The 15041-nt window shown below is 43.8% G+C and overlaps 1 protein-coding gene across 3 annotated transcripts in view; it reads right to left on the bottom strand.

Annotated features, from left to right (window-relative positions):
* The window catches only part of USP25 (ubiquitin specific peptidase 25), a 439609-nt gene that overhangs the window by 215694 nt on the left and 208874 nt on the right, over positions 1-15041 (bottom strand). For all 3 annotated transcript variants that reach the window (XM_085623051.1, XM_085623052.1, XM_085623053.1), the window contains exons 13-14: positions 7344-7511; positions 4051-4262 (exon numbers count right to left, since the gene is read on the bottom strand). In XM_085623051.1, coding sequence (XP_085479177.1) covers positions 4051-4262; positions 7344-7511 — 380 coding nt within the window. The remainder of the gene's footprint in view (positions 1-4050; positions 4263-7343; positions 7512-15041) is intronic.

The raw sequence follows: 15041 nt of genomic DNA, 5'->3' as shown, positions 1-15041 counted from the left end.
TCGCCACCGTTCCCCCGCATCCACCGAATGACCACTGGCAGCAGATCCTTCTCCCACCTCACCGCCAAGACATGGAACACCCTTCCCATCCACCTGCGACAGACCCAGGACCTGCTGACCTTCAGGAGACTTCTCAAGCCTGGTTGTTCGAACAGTAGCAGCTCCCCCCCCCCTCCCCAACCCCCCCCCCCACCATCCGCAGCGCCTTGAGACCCTCATGGGTAAGTAGTGCGCTCTACAAATGATTGATTGAGGCTCCAATCAAATTTCTAGTAGGTTCTTCCTAACCAAATTGGCGTGGCTCTGTAAAAAGAAATCCTTCTCCAAGTTCTGACTTTAGCCCTCCAAAGAATTGTAACCTCTAACCATGACAAAAAGTGAAGGTGTCTTTGTTAATCTGCTGATATCGGTCAAATTAATTTTTTATTTCTAGCATATCAGCATGGGATAACTATTCAATGTTCATTTCTTCCTTAAGTGTTTTACTGTTCGGTTTCTGTTGAAGTTTAATAGGATCCTCCCGGATGGATCATTTTCAGTTTCAAGATGTGGCACACATTAATCACACATTACACGCTTACATGGATACAAACAGGTGCTAAAATTGAGACAAGAGGAGTTAACTGACATTTATCCAAAAGTACAAATGTTGTGGACAACAGTTGAACCATCAGAAGTTTTGACTGATTTGAAGAATGGCAAATGCATCGCACAATGAACCTGCTAGCACCATCTTTAACACTTCATGGTGTCAGTAAGATCAAGAGGTGACTTGGGAAATCCTGGAAGCACTTTGCAAATACCCCAATGAGTACGTTCTGGGCAAAGTGACTGCCACCAAAGAAGAATTTCATCTTGTCCTCTGCAACTTTTGCATCATACCCCGGTCGGCTCTTGAGATCAAGCTCCTGACACGGAAGTTTCTTCCATTTATTTTGCAGATGGACAAAGGACCTTTTCTATGCAACAGTCATTTCTGCTATGACCACCAAGCACTTATGTCAGTGTGTAAGAAAAAAAAAAAAAAAAGGACAGCAATTCTGAAATTCTACAGAAAATGGCCTCTTATTAATAAGGGGCATAAAACAACTCACAAGAGCAGATTTTTTTTTTTTGCTGCAACAAGTAAATAGGGTAGACGCAATGGTCCTGCATTTTCTTTCCATATCGGTATGCAAGTCACAAGAGGATCGAAGTAGAGTTTGATTTTATTTACGTTTCCATCACGCTCAAGATCTCTTACATGGAAGAAAGGCAACATGTTGGTGCCTTATAAAACAAAGGGATCCGAAGTCATAAAACAACACCAACCATGTTCTCCTTGCACACTTATGACGAAAGAGAAAGAGCACAGAATGTAAGTATGGTCTGTCCTTGATTTTGCTTCACTCTGAAAGACATTCTAGTTTCTTACGCTTTACACAGACTTCTGCATAACATCCATTCTAGTCATTCCACAAAGCTTCAAGACTACACAAGCAACACAGATGCAAGTTTATAAAATTAACCCCTTCGGTGCTCATGACGGAATGGTTCCGTCATGACCCACGGTTGAGCTGTGCTCATGACGGAACCATTCCGTCATGACCACGCCCGCGCAAGATTCCGCCAGCACAGCGGCGGAATCTGCGCAGCATCGAAGGGGTTAAACAAAAGGTCTACAATTATTTGCTGGGCTCTTTTGAGAAATAGCTTATGTCAAAGACTAGAACGTTTCCGCTACTCCAGTTTGAGGCAAGTCATTAATGACATTTTGTCTACACAATTAGCAAAGCCTACTCTGGGCAGAAACATAACAGCCATTCTCTAAAACCTGATTAATGAAGGCCATACGTCAGTCAGCTTCAATAAATGCAGGTTAATTATGGATATAGATATATATATATATATATAATTACCGGGACCCTTGAAGGTTGGCATACACTCCGGCGGAGCCAGCCGGCGTCAATGTCCAATTAAAGCAAAAGTCCAGTATGCTCTCAGTAAAGTGAGACAGAAACCCAAAAGTAATGAATGGTCTAGTGGTCACCGATAGGCCCACTATCACCTACAGAAGAGATCGGAACATACGCGACTGGGTTGTGAGAAATGACATCATGAATTATCCCACCACTACTGACCATGGCCTCGTAGGATTCTTCCCATGCGGCCATTGTAAAGCATGCAAGTACAGCAAATACAAAATATCATTGGATTACAGAGGGGTGACCAAAAAGATTTTTCAATTCCTGACATGCAGTACCAACTTTGTAATTTATGCTATTGTATGTACATGTAATCTGTGGTACATTGGCAGCACCACATGTGCAGCCAAGAAGAGGATATTAGAACATCAGAGAGCCATTACTAACAATGATCCCAAATATCCTGTCGCTCGTCATTTCTTTGATCGACATTATTCCAATGTAGCAGAAATGAGTTACTTGATTTTGGAACATATTCCAAAAAAAACACGTGGTGGGGATAGAGTACTGGCCCTAAGACAAAGAGAATCTAGATACATCATAGAGTTCCAAACCAAGACCCCTGGAGGGCTCAACATGGATGAGGAAATGTCAATTCACCTCAAAACTGAATCTTAGTCTCCAACTCAGAATATGTGTGATGATGAATTTGAAAATGTGATGATAGTAACTATGTAAACCTTTTAGATACCTCTAATCCTTAGCTGCAGATACATCTGTTAACATGTTCAGCCTCCTATTCAGAATGTATACTGTTAATTCTGTATTTCACGGTTTTAATCTAGTTTTTTATCATTTTTGTATTTTTTACAGGAGAGAAGGAAGGGGCCCCACCACTTGACAGCACCTGCACGGGCATCCTACCCTTTTCCTCTGATTTTATATGCACTTTCCATACGTTTCACTGCTTGCATTTCCGTTCAGCAGTTCTCTTAACAGTCTTATGTGTGACACCCTAATATTATCTCCTTGACAGTGATTTGAGTATATTATTACCTAACCTTTTACTATGATAGCATTATTCTGCTGACAGTAGTGACACACAGTAGAGGATACAATTCATGTTCTATGCCCACTAGGGCACATGATTAGTAAATAGATTACCTTACGTTGCATTTGCCACACACAAGCCCTACTAGTGTATTGTATCGAGTTGCAGAATTTACACGCGCACTATGCTTTAAATAATTGCACTTTAGTTTTCACTTCGGCTACAACCATGACTACACGGACCTACTGGTTATGCTGGAACCATGATCACTGCCAGATACGAGCTCGCACTACTAGGAGCTTTAATACCTTGAAATTGTTTCACACCCTGGACTTTTACGTTGTCTTAAGCGGCCCACTTTGTCAAAACTATATGCAGCATGCTAGATTTATTTGGTGCAGAGACTTTTATCCATTATGGATTTTACATGACTTTGTGCAACTTCATTGATTTCTGCTTAGCGCATGATGAATTTTAAGTATTGCCTTAACCCATATACAGATTATATCTGTTTTATTTCCGATTAGACATTGACTTTGCACAGTCTAAGATGGCCGCCGATTGCGGTTCGTTTTGTTTGTCCTGTTGAATTAGTCCTATGTTGATTTCATCTGCATGACCGCAACAAGATATGTATACTGCTGTTCGCATTTCCTTTCACACGTGAACAAGGCTGCGTGCCGAAACGCGTTGTGTGAAATAAACCACTAGACCATTCATTACTTTTGGGTTTCTGTCTCACTTTACTGAGAGCATACTGGACTTTTGCTTTAATTGGATATATATATATATATTTAAAGATAGATAAATATATATAGATAGATATATATTGATAGATAGATCTATATAGATAGATATATAGAGAGGGGGAGAGAGAGAGAGAGAGAGATAGATACAGATATCTGATTGGCTCTGGGATATGGTTCGCACTCAGATGGTGACTATTTGCAAGTCTTCACAGACCACTAGCATGACAAATTACCTTGTTTGCCATCCCATTTATTTCACATCACTATTCTAGTATATGTGAAGATAATCTTTTAGCTACGTTTTCAGGCTTAAAGTTAAAATTGGACTGGATGCTAAAGGACTCACCTCTAGTGTCAGTCTCTACTTCCGTCCTCCAGCGATGTAAGCAGCCCTCTAGCACTGATAGTTCCTCTTCTGTGATGTTTCTAGGCGCTGGATGCATTGGTAGATCTGGAGGTATCCGGGATTGTGTGAATGGTTTGTGGATAACCGATCGTTGAGATGGAGCTGTGCTAGGTACATCCACAGACAGACAAGGCCCATGCTGCTCTGTTGTGCTGTATTTGTTGAACGAAACAAGCATTTCAACTACACACACGTAAAGCAATTATAATTACATTAAGCAAGCCATCGTTGTGTATAAATAAAATACTAACAAATATATATGGATATATGTAACACTTCAAGTGATCAACAACAGTGGCTCTTCTACTCCTATCCTACATCCTTCTCCTTCCAGACTAATGGGATGCACCCAGAAAAAGATGTGGGTTCTGGGGACTATTTCCAAGGCATAGAGAAATGTAAGAAATCTATTTGAGAAGTATTGGTACAAAGGGGCCCATATAGTCTGGCAGCAGCAATGACCCCTCCAATACTATAGCTAGCTTCCCTGAATATAATGCTCTATGGGCTCATCTGAACCAGTGGTACAGAACCAACAGCAGCAAGGCCCAAAGGGTCAACCTGCAGAAAAGGGGCAGAGGGAATTGTGATATTTACCACACCCCACTAGAAGCACATCTTCTATGCCACAATAAAGATTTATATCCATTCAAAAACCTGGATGGGGAGTGAAGTTTTGCGAAGGGGAGTGAGGGCGCTAGTAAAAAAAGAAACTGAAATTCTAGTCTAGGTCACTACAGAGACATACAGCGTGTTACCAAATGCAGGACAAATCAATACCAAAAACACATTCCTCCGCATAGCTGAAGGAGACAAAGCACTGGCTCTGAAGCATAATTCTAATGTACAGCGTTCATCAAACCCAGGGGACTAAGGCCTACCAGCAGATTTGCAGAACACAGAGGCCACAGAAAAGAAAAAGTGTCATTAAAAAACCACCAACATTTCTGTGTGCCTGAAAGCAAGTACCAACATTAAATATTTTTGGTTTGCTTTAGAGACCAAGGGGAGGTGCTAGTGATAGTGCTAGGTGAAAACCCTTAGTTATGTTACAAACACTCGGGGATACAGTTGAGTACGAATCAACACATTTGCACAGGCAACTCTAAAAGCTTATTTGTGATCCTGGCACATTTTGCCTGAACAAGATAAGATATGATGACCATCTTGCCCTAAAGACAGCTTAGTTTGCTTTAAGCATCAAAATACTAAACGGAGGAAATTTGCAGGTCCATATAAAAATACAAAATAATTGTGCTTAAAAGAGGGACGAATAGTAAGGACCACTTTGCTGCCATGAAAAACCTTGCTTGCTAGAGAAAGGCTGCAATTTGCATATCCTCCTTGCTGTTCCATGAGCTAAGAGAGAGCTACGGGTCCAAAGTCTCAAGATACAAGATTTTTAAATACCCTACTATCCAGCAAGGTAGCACTTACAAAATGAAACATTGCCTGAATTTTTAATCCAGAATGTACATGCAGGCAGATCCAGATTAACGCACAGTCACACAAGTAGGGTTTCTCCTCTCTCCTACAACTCTAAGCAGTGGCTGCTAAAACACAGAATTCTTGTTTGCTTGTTCTTTGACAGCTTCTGTGTACTGCTAAAAACCACTGGCTTTATCCACGTTATAACTAAAGACAGAGCACAGGACAACGGTCCCTCTGGAGTGCACAACAACTGGCAATTTGCCAACTGGTACCTTTTGAGTTCTAAACACAAACTTCTAGAGAGGCAAATATCACTGACATTACCTACATGCATATGACCTTTCATTGATATAAAAGTGGGAGGGCACATAAATATTTAAGTACACTATCAAAGTTTGTGACACTGCACCATCCGTTTCAAATGTTCCCTTGTTTTAATGTGTCTTCCAGAAAGCTATCTTGCCTTTAGCTTTAAAAATCTAGAAAGGGCAAAAATAATTTGCATGGGACGCTCAATGTACTTACTCTGGCAAAGCCTAAATAACTGAAACAGAAGAACAGACCTAGGCAGGTGGGAAGCCAAATCCATGCATTATCTACATCTTATTAGAATACCATGACCAAATCTAAAACAATTGATGCTGCACTGGTGCCTGATAGAATGCTTTCAGGCAGCCTGTAATTAGGTTTTGTAATTCTGAGATATCCCAAAATGACTGCCAGCTAGTGTCTCAGGAATCAGGCAGCACAATTCAGCAACTGGGGACCGGAATGAAGTCATAGCACACGTTGCTGAACACAACAAATTGCCTTTTTGAGAAACGAGACATGGATTTCACCAAATTCTGGTTCTGAATCTGTAGAACAGAAGGATTTGTGGGTTCTATGGTGATTCTGGTCACGGTTAAGGGTGCTCAGAGCAACCAAAATTGGATTGGGTTTGATCGCAGGTTTCCTGGTTTCACAGACTCGGTCAATTTAAAATGTGGACTCTCCTCAAACCACATGTACAGCATTGCTCTTTAATCACAAACAGCAAAGGAGCAGCTGCTCCTCCTAAAGAAGCCAGGAATTACTTTTTTGTATTTTAGCCATCAACAGAGTTCTGCTTAGGTTAGTAGAAAAATGGATGATTGAGAATGGACACCAGGTTAGATTATCCTCAGAAGGGGAGACAAGTACGATGATTCTGCATGGGCACAAAGGACAATTTACATCAGAAGAAACAGGAGCGATATGCTTTAAAGTGGCCTCCATGTGTGCCCTTATAAAAAATGAACAGAATTAGGAAAGAGCACTAGCTTACAATGGGATATGGAACCAGTGTGAGCACTAAAGGATGCAAGGGAGGACGGTGACATGATAGAGGAAAAACAAACCGCTGTTGCAAATAATCAAAAAGACAAACGAGTATATTCCTATGGGAAGAGGCGTTCATGAAGACACAAAATACATTTTTAGTGAAAGAGGAATAAAAAGCAAAGAGATCTGACAAAAAAAGCATTGGGGGGAAAAATTCAGACCAAACCAAAGATTTATAGACTAGTTACAGAAAAGAGCAGTATTTGGAAAGCAATGGTTGGATTTAAGGATAGGAGTAATCAGCTGTGAACAGTCTTTAAACAAAGAACTGAGCGTGTGTGCACACTTAGGACATCTGTTGCATTTATAGATCAACATCAAGCACAGGTTCAGCCTTATTACCATAAGTTCAACTTCACTAAAAATAGAGTTGTGTAAAAGAGATGTCTGATGAAACGTAAATTCATTTCACAATATGGTGTTCATTATTTGGTTTTTACCTTGGCAGTGAGTGTGCTGTGACTGAACCCCCAGGTGGAGCACCAGTAGTGGTATCGAGATCATCGACTGGCGAAGTACACACTGGCTTACTAGAAGCAAACTCCAAGGCATACTGTAGGACATCTGACAGAGGGAACCGTTTAGGACCAGATCCATAGCTTAAATACCTGAAAAATAAAATTGGTGCTCAGACAGAATTCTCTGAATTCTTTAAGGTAACATGCACCATTCTTGCAGTCACCAACACATCACTTGCAGGCTGTAAACCCTAATTTTAAGTATGCACTCACTCGAATATAAACAGGTGGGAACCTGTGGCTCCCTTGGCTGTTGCCGACATTGTCTCCCAGGATGAGTGGCCCTGAATGTGAGAGACTCTTTGTACCCTTGGGTGCTCTTCCACATAACCTTCCACCCAAATCTTGAAAAGAGAAATGGTTAACACATTCAAGGTTGTAATTATGCTGCAACGTGATAGTGGTATTCTTCAATGCCTTCAACTCTGCCTCCATTGGTACTTAAAGGAGTGGCCAGAGTAATTCCCAAACTGCAAATAAATGTCCACCTCAATAATGTGCAACCAAGTGGGATGTGAAAAATAGAAAAACTGGACGACAAAACATGAACTGAAATTTATATCACAAGCTAGTGTGTTAATTCATGAGAACTGTTCCCAGATGCTTCAGGAAATCTGTAAGGATATGTATTTGTAATACCTGCATGAAGGTACAAAATTCAAAACCTGTTATGATATACTAGTTACCTCCAAGTCCATAACATGTTTTAAAGTCTGAAGTTAGGGGGGGGGAAATAAAGACACAAAAATCTTTTTGGGTAGCAAACTGTAATATGGGTACTGCAAAAATAACAAGGCTCTAGAGTAACAGGTCTGTGCAGAAAAATAGTCACCATGTGAAAGCTTAGATCCGCACATATTTTGAGCTCACCTAGTGGCGCAGGAATTCCTAGACCACCGATTACATTAACTCTGGGGCTCAGTCTATGAGGCAGTGTAGTAGTTAAACTTGGGATTTTGAGCCCCTGCAAAGTTCGTGTTATGTCATTTTAGCACGTGTAGGGAACAACAAGAAGCACACACTTAAAAAACCCACCTTGACTGGTAGAAAAATAGTGGGTTCTGTGGAATGTGAAAATGTATGAGAGCAATCCTAGTTACAATGCAACAACAATAGGAGTTTCATAGTGTACAGGTGAGGAGGGGTAGAGGACATAAAGGCAAAGGGCATATACAACAGCTTACAGTGAAGGTGGAAGGGTGTCAGGGTGAACTCAATATGAAGAGTCAAGGAAGCAATGGCGTGGCAGAGTTGTGGTGGGATGAGGGCTTGGGGGTGAAGGTGGAAAATGTTTAGTGACGGTTCGGCTTTGGGTGTTTATAATGTGATAAGTTGTTGCTTAGAGATAGGTTGGCTGACTGGGCTTGCGTTCTCTGAATGTGATTAAACAAATTAAACTATCTGCCACAAATAAACAGTGTCTGTGGAGGACACAAAGGGCGTGACACTGAAAGAAAATGTGCACCTTTCAAGATTCAGAAGCACCATGAGAACATCTCCACCTGAACTGAGACTGATGATGCTGGGACCACTGCAGCCTGAAGCATCAACGAAGAGACCTCCTTCTCAATCAGGCATAGGGAACAAAGAGGCAGAAGTTTCTAGACCTGAATGGGCACCGGTGTCCAAAACATCAGGATCATATCCTAAGTGTCAAAATCCTCTAAGGCGGCAGAAAAGCCATCACAGGTAGCTCCAAGCGTTTTATGGTAGTTACTATTCATAAAGCACATCATTTACTCGAAGGTAACTTGGTGCTACAGTTTAAGAATTGCGATTGAGGGGGTAAATAACTGTAGCTCATCAATTGAGAGCCTGCCTGAAAAGCCATGTCTTTAATGCTTTTCTGAATGGGATTAAATAGGTAATCAGGCAAATTTCATTTGGTAGGGGGTTCCATTTCTTGGGGGCCAGGACCAAGAATCTGCACCCCCTTTGAAACTGCCTAGCATTTTGAACTCCTCCTGATGAACAAAGATGTTCCTGTAATTCAAAATAGGACTAAGGACCCTGCACTTTGAGACCAGGAAGTAGAGAGAATCATATACTGCACCCCTTTCAACCTTTGCATCACCTCGACAGCCGTTTCTTACAAGAAGGCAGGGGCTGCTACCATGATCACGGACATCAATGGTCAAAGGAGGGCGAATCAGAGTGGCTTTGTAGCAGCAGATCCACTCCTGCCAACACCTTTTGATACTCCTGTCTTGTAAGCAGAGTAAAAACTGCTGAGTCTGCAGCAGCTGAGAAGACTATTTGGGAAGAGCTGCCTCTTTAAAAGGCGCAAAATCAAATGTGCTACTGCTGAAAATGTTTTGATGCAGAGGCCATCCCCATGATGGAGTCTGCTTTCTCACCAAAGGGCTGCTCAGCATCAAAAGGGATATCTATCAACAAGGCCTGGAAGTCTCTGGAAATATTGTTGAGAACATCAAACCATGCCTAGGCAAGAGCACTGCTGTTGCCATAGAGCATGCCACAGTGTTACTTGCGTCACGTCCGCATTTCAGAATCTACTTTTAAACATCAAAACCCTCCCTAACAAGGTCAGAATGGATCCTAATCAGGTCCAGTGGTGCAGGTATGTGGGGGTCAGGCAAATATTTTCTTAGTAAGGACACTATTTTTGTGGTGGCCCACCCTATTTTTTACTGTCCTCTTTTGCTAGCTCTCTAACTTTGTGCACCATACACTCCTAAACAGTAGTACAGCGCTTGTGCATTTTCCCCTAAAATCAATCAATCATAGCATTTGTAAAGGCGGCGAGGTGGGAGAACGATCTACCGCCGGAGGTCGCTCTTTGGATGCGGGGGACTGTGGTGAGGTCGGCAAAGTAAAGCTGGCGGGTGGGGTGTAGGAGCTGAGTCGTCTGTTGAGGTATGCTGGTCCGGTGTTGTGGAGTGCCTTGTGTGCATGGGTGAGGAGCTTGAAGGTTATCCTCTTGCTGACGGAGAGCAAGTGCAGGTCTCTCAGTTGGGATGTGATGTGGCTGCAGCGAGGGGTGTCAAGGATCAGGCGTGCAGAGGCGTTCTGAATGTGCTGAAGTCGTTTCAGGAGTTTGGCCGGGGCTCCTGCGTAGAGGGCGTTTCCGTAGTCCAACCTGCTGCGGACGAGGGCCTGGGTGACAGTTCTTCTCGTTTCGGGGGGGATCTACTTGTAGATCTTGCGGAGGGTGTTGAAGCAGGAGGAGGAGATGGCGTTGACCTGCTTTGTCATGGAGAGGGTGGAGTCGAGGATGACCCCTAGGCTGCGTGTGTGGTCGGTGAGTGTTGGAGCTGTTCCTAGTGCGGTCGGTTACCAGGAGTCGTCCCAGGCCGAGGGGGTGGATCTGAGAACATGCACTATAATTTAGAATTACCTGACAAGCTGTTTAAAAGAAAAAAAGAAAAAAACACTTTACTGTAAGGTCATGGTAGATGGTGTAGAAAATACTCATGGGCCTGGGCAAGGAACAACTTGTCCACTTCCTCTCCGATGGCCTTTGGATGCCTGTAGATGCAGGAATCACACTGAAGGGATCATTATCTGCCTAGGCAGCACAAGCGTAGGTTGTGAGGATTGGAGAGGGACATTGGTTTATATTGTCAACAGACGAAAACTCGACACCTTAGGGCGCAACATGTGCATATGACCTCCATCACCTACGGGTCAATGAAGATATGACATTCAGTAAAAAATTAAAAAGTATTCTGGACCTGTGTCAGTAAAGGGCAGAAAAACAGGAACTGAAGCCAGCACACCAGGTAGTGCCCTATCCACGCCACTGTCATCAGTTCAGAGCATTCAACTACCTCCCTTCACCTCCACACCCAAAGATCTCATATGTGGCATACCACAAGGATCATCCCTTAGTCCCACCCTGTTCAATATCTACATGACACCCCTCGCAGACTTCTTCAGATCCCATAGACTCAATATAGTCTCATGCGTAGATCATACTCAACTGATCATCTTGTTCACCGAATAACCCTCCACCGCCAAAACCAACTTCTGCAACGCCATGATCAACATAGCCAAATGGATTAGAGACTCCAACTCAACTCCGACAAAACTGAAGTACTGATCTTCGGGAAGAACACCTCCGCATGAGACTACAGTTGGTAGCCGGCAGAACTCGGACCTACAGCCATACCGACCAACCATGCATACAAGCTCAGCATCATCCTCGACAGCCAACTGATCATAAAAACGACAAATGAACACAGTCCCCTCCTCCTGCATCCACACACTTCACATGCTCCATCAAATCTTCAGATGGATCCCAACCAACTCCAAAAAGACGTCACTCAGGCCCTACTCACCAGCCGCCTCGACTACAGCAATGCCTTCTACACGGACATCTCCATCCGGCTCCTCAAAAGACTACAGACTGTACAAAATGCTGCAGCCAGACTCATCCTGGACCTCCCCAAATTAACTTGTATTGCCCCCACGAGAGACCTCCACTGGCTCTCCATCCAGAAGAGATGAAATTCAAGAACCTCACGCACGTCTACATAGATCCTCATGACCTAGGACCTGCCTACATCAACCATCGACTGAACATCCACCAGCCATCAAATGTACTTCTGCTAATCCTCTAGATACCTGTGCTCCTCTTCACTCACCCTCACATACACCCCCCCAAATCCTTCGCAGCGCTGGCCGCTCCTTCATCGCTGCCAAGACCTGAAACGACCTTCCCCTCCATCTCTGTGCAGCCTCCTTGCTGGCGGACTTGGCTCAAGACGTGGCTCTTCGACGAAGACACAGCATCCAGATACCCCTAGGGGTGACAGTGTTGCACTTTACAAATGCTGTTTGACTGATTAAGGGGCAGGTGTGTTATGGCAATGGCAGTCAGATGGCACCACCTGACAAGAGCAGGAGAGCTAATCTTAGGAGAAATATTTTTGGATCCAGTCTGGCACCTTGGAATATTCATATGGTGAGGAACTTGTGGGAATAAGTATCCATCGGTTATACAGTAAGAATCTTGTCAAAAGTGTCTCGTTTACCCAGAAAAATAAGCACTTTTGCCACTGCCAATCTGAAAATTCAGTGCTTGCCCATTTAAAGAACCAGTTTCCTTTTCCTCTTTAGAATGTGGACAAAAACAAGAAAGCACGTTTGAGTTTATCTGTAATGGTCAGCAGGGGTCAATTTAAAAAGTAATGTCACTGCACATTGACGCCATATATAGTACTGTTGAAGGTCACTTTAAAGTTGAATCAGAGCACAAGAGGTTAAAGGTGAAAAATCATCTGAAATCTCACTGCACAAATGCACAAAATCCAACCCTTCCTTCAAGTAAATTTGAATTGCCTTAAATTTCTTCCATTGTAAATAAAGTGTAGCTCTGCAATTAAAAGGGAACAGGAGGGGAGATTAAATAGGTTATGTTGTGTTACTAGCGATCTATGAAGTGCATCAGTCATTCTTACACTAGCATAAGGAGATGAGCTCTAGAGCAGTGACATACTCAACTGGTTGCCTGCAGTGCAACTGGATTTGTAAAGCAATAAAGTCTTCAGTCAGTCAGAATTGTATGCTTAATTCTTGTTCATAGTGTTTCAGTCACACTCATTGATTCCATAAACCTACAAATCTGAGGCACTCCTCTAGCATGGAACTCAGAGAAACTGAGTCAAGTCTGACACCTTGTCTTAACTGGGAATTTCAGCAGAAGTTGATGTGGGGGGGGGGGGGGAACTGATGTGGGCCCAGGTCAGATTTTGCAACCTTTGGATGACAATAACCGGTACTGAGGGTTTGTGTTGGATTGTGCTTTATTTAGGAGCGTGGCGTGGAGCGAGGCATGGAATGCCTTTGTGTTCCAAGGTTGGTTCCAGTCCAAGACATTTAGTTATTGCTGGTGCCTTGGAGTGGAAGCTGTATGCCTGGCTCTCGCCTGTTCCTTATCTGCAATTAGGGGTGGACGCGAAAATGTTAAAAATCTCCGCAAACCATGGTCTGACCCTCAGGGTAGATTTGCTGTTTAAGAGGCTCAATGGGAAGGGAGAGCATTAAATATTGTGTCAGTATACCTTCCACCAGCATTAGGTAAAGTCGCCCTAGCAGATTTGGGCAAGATATTAATGGACCTCCCCGCAGGTACCCCGATTCTGGGAGGAGACTATAACCTCACTATTGACGACACTACTGACAGACATCCGCAGAGGCCAGGGGTTACACCGAATAGGCTCATGCGAGACCTCATGAAGGGCGTTGGGCCTCGTAGATGTCGGACGCGAGACGCCCCTGACAGTGCCGCGGTTCACTTACTATTCAAACGCACACAAGAGCTCATCCCACATTGACTACTTCCTGACGTATGCGACCACAGCAGGAGGTTTTTCGCAACCTCGGGTCCTCCCGAGAGGGATCTCTGACCACTCCCCGGTGTGGGTCGAATACACGCACTGGGAACGACAACCCCGGACCATGATCGTGATAGACCCATGGTTGTTAAAGATACCTGATATCAAAGAGGACCTCTGTAATAGTACCAAGCATTATTTTGACAAAAACCTGGGGTCGGTGGATTCAGCACTTACTATTTGGGAGGCATTTAAGGTAGTACTGAAGGGGCGGGCCTTAGCATTGAAGACCGGATATCTGCGTAATAAACGCGGAACGCTTCTCCAGTTGGAGGATGAGCTTTCAACATTGGAGGCTGAAAATGCCCCCAACCCCGCAGATGATACTCTACATCGCCTCGCACTTAAGCGGGAGGAGTACAAGCTGAAGACGAGGGAGCATATGCTGACTAAACATCTGAATATGCAGCATAGATTATATGAACTGGGAGACAAGACGGGCAGGATACTAGCATGGTTAGAGAAGAGGGATCACGGAGATAGATGGGTCCAGAGACTGGCTTTGCCCAATGGGGAGACGATTACACACCCCAAAGACATAGCAGAAGCGTTTGTGGATTACTTCGAGAAAGTCTACTCCCCATCCACCACATACACTGCAGAGAACTCCCGCCAGCTTCTCGCGGATAGCGTCCTGCCCAGCCATCCGAAGACGATTGACACTCCCTGGATAGTGACCTCTCAGATGAGAAAATCCAGAAAGCCATTGCCCATATTCGGTGAGGCAAGGCGATCGAACCTAATGGCACCCCTATTGAGTTCCTTAAAGTGACGAGCTCCCAGATAGCCCCACATCTCCGGGCCATGTACAACGAAAGCTGTGAAGCGGGCAGACTCCCGCCTGACCAACGTCTAGCAACTATAGTTGTGATTTGCAAACCCGGAAAGCCCGGGGACGAATGCGGGTCATATAGACCTATTTCCTTGATTAGTGTAGATTAGTGTAGAAGCCAAAATTCTTGCGAAAGTACTGGCTACCAGGTTGGTTGCGGTCATCTCCTCTCTGGTACACCCGGACCAATCTGGCTTCATGCCAGGGAGGAATACGGCATTAAACATTCGTCGACTTCAGAACGTCCTAGCCCGGAAAAGCTTCTTGGAGGAGGATGCGGTGATCCTATCATTAGATGCCTCCAAGGATTTCGACTCCATAGAGTGGCCATATCTATTTGAGGTACTAGTGCGATTCGGGTTCGGTCCTAAGTTTTTAAAGTGGGTACGATTACTCTATGAAGACATATGGGGTCAAATACGGGTTAAC

This window comes from Triturus cristatus, chromosome 8, assembly GCF_964204655.1.
Source record: "Triturus cristatus chromosome 8, aTriCri1.1, whole genome shotgun sequence".
Lineage (NCBI taxonomy): Eukaryota > Metazoa > Chordata > Amphibia > Caudata > Salamandridae > Triturus > Triturus cristatus.
The sequence above is the reverse complement of the archived record's forward strand: the minus strand, read 5'-3'. Positions and strand labels throughout refer to the sequence as shown.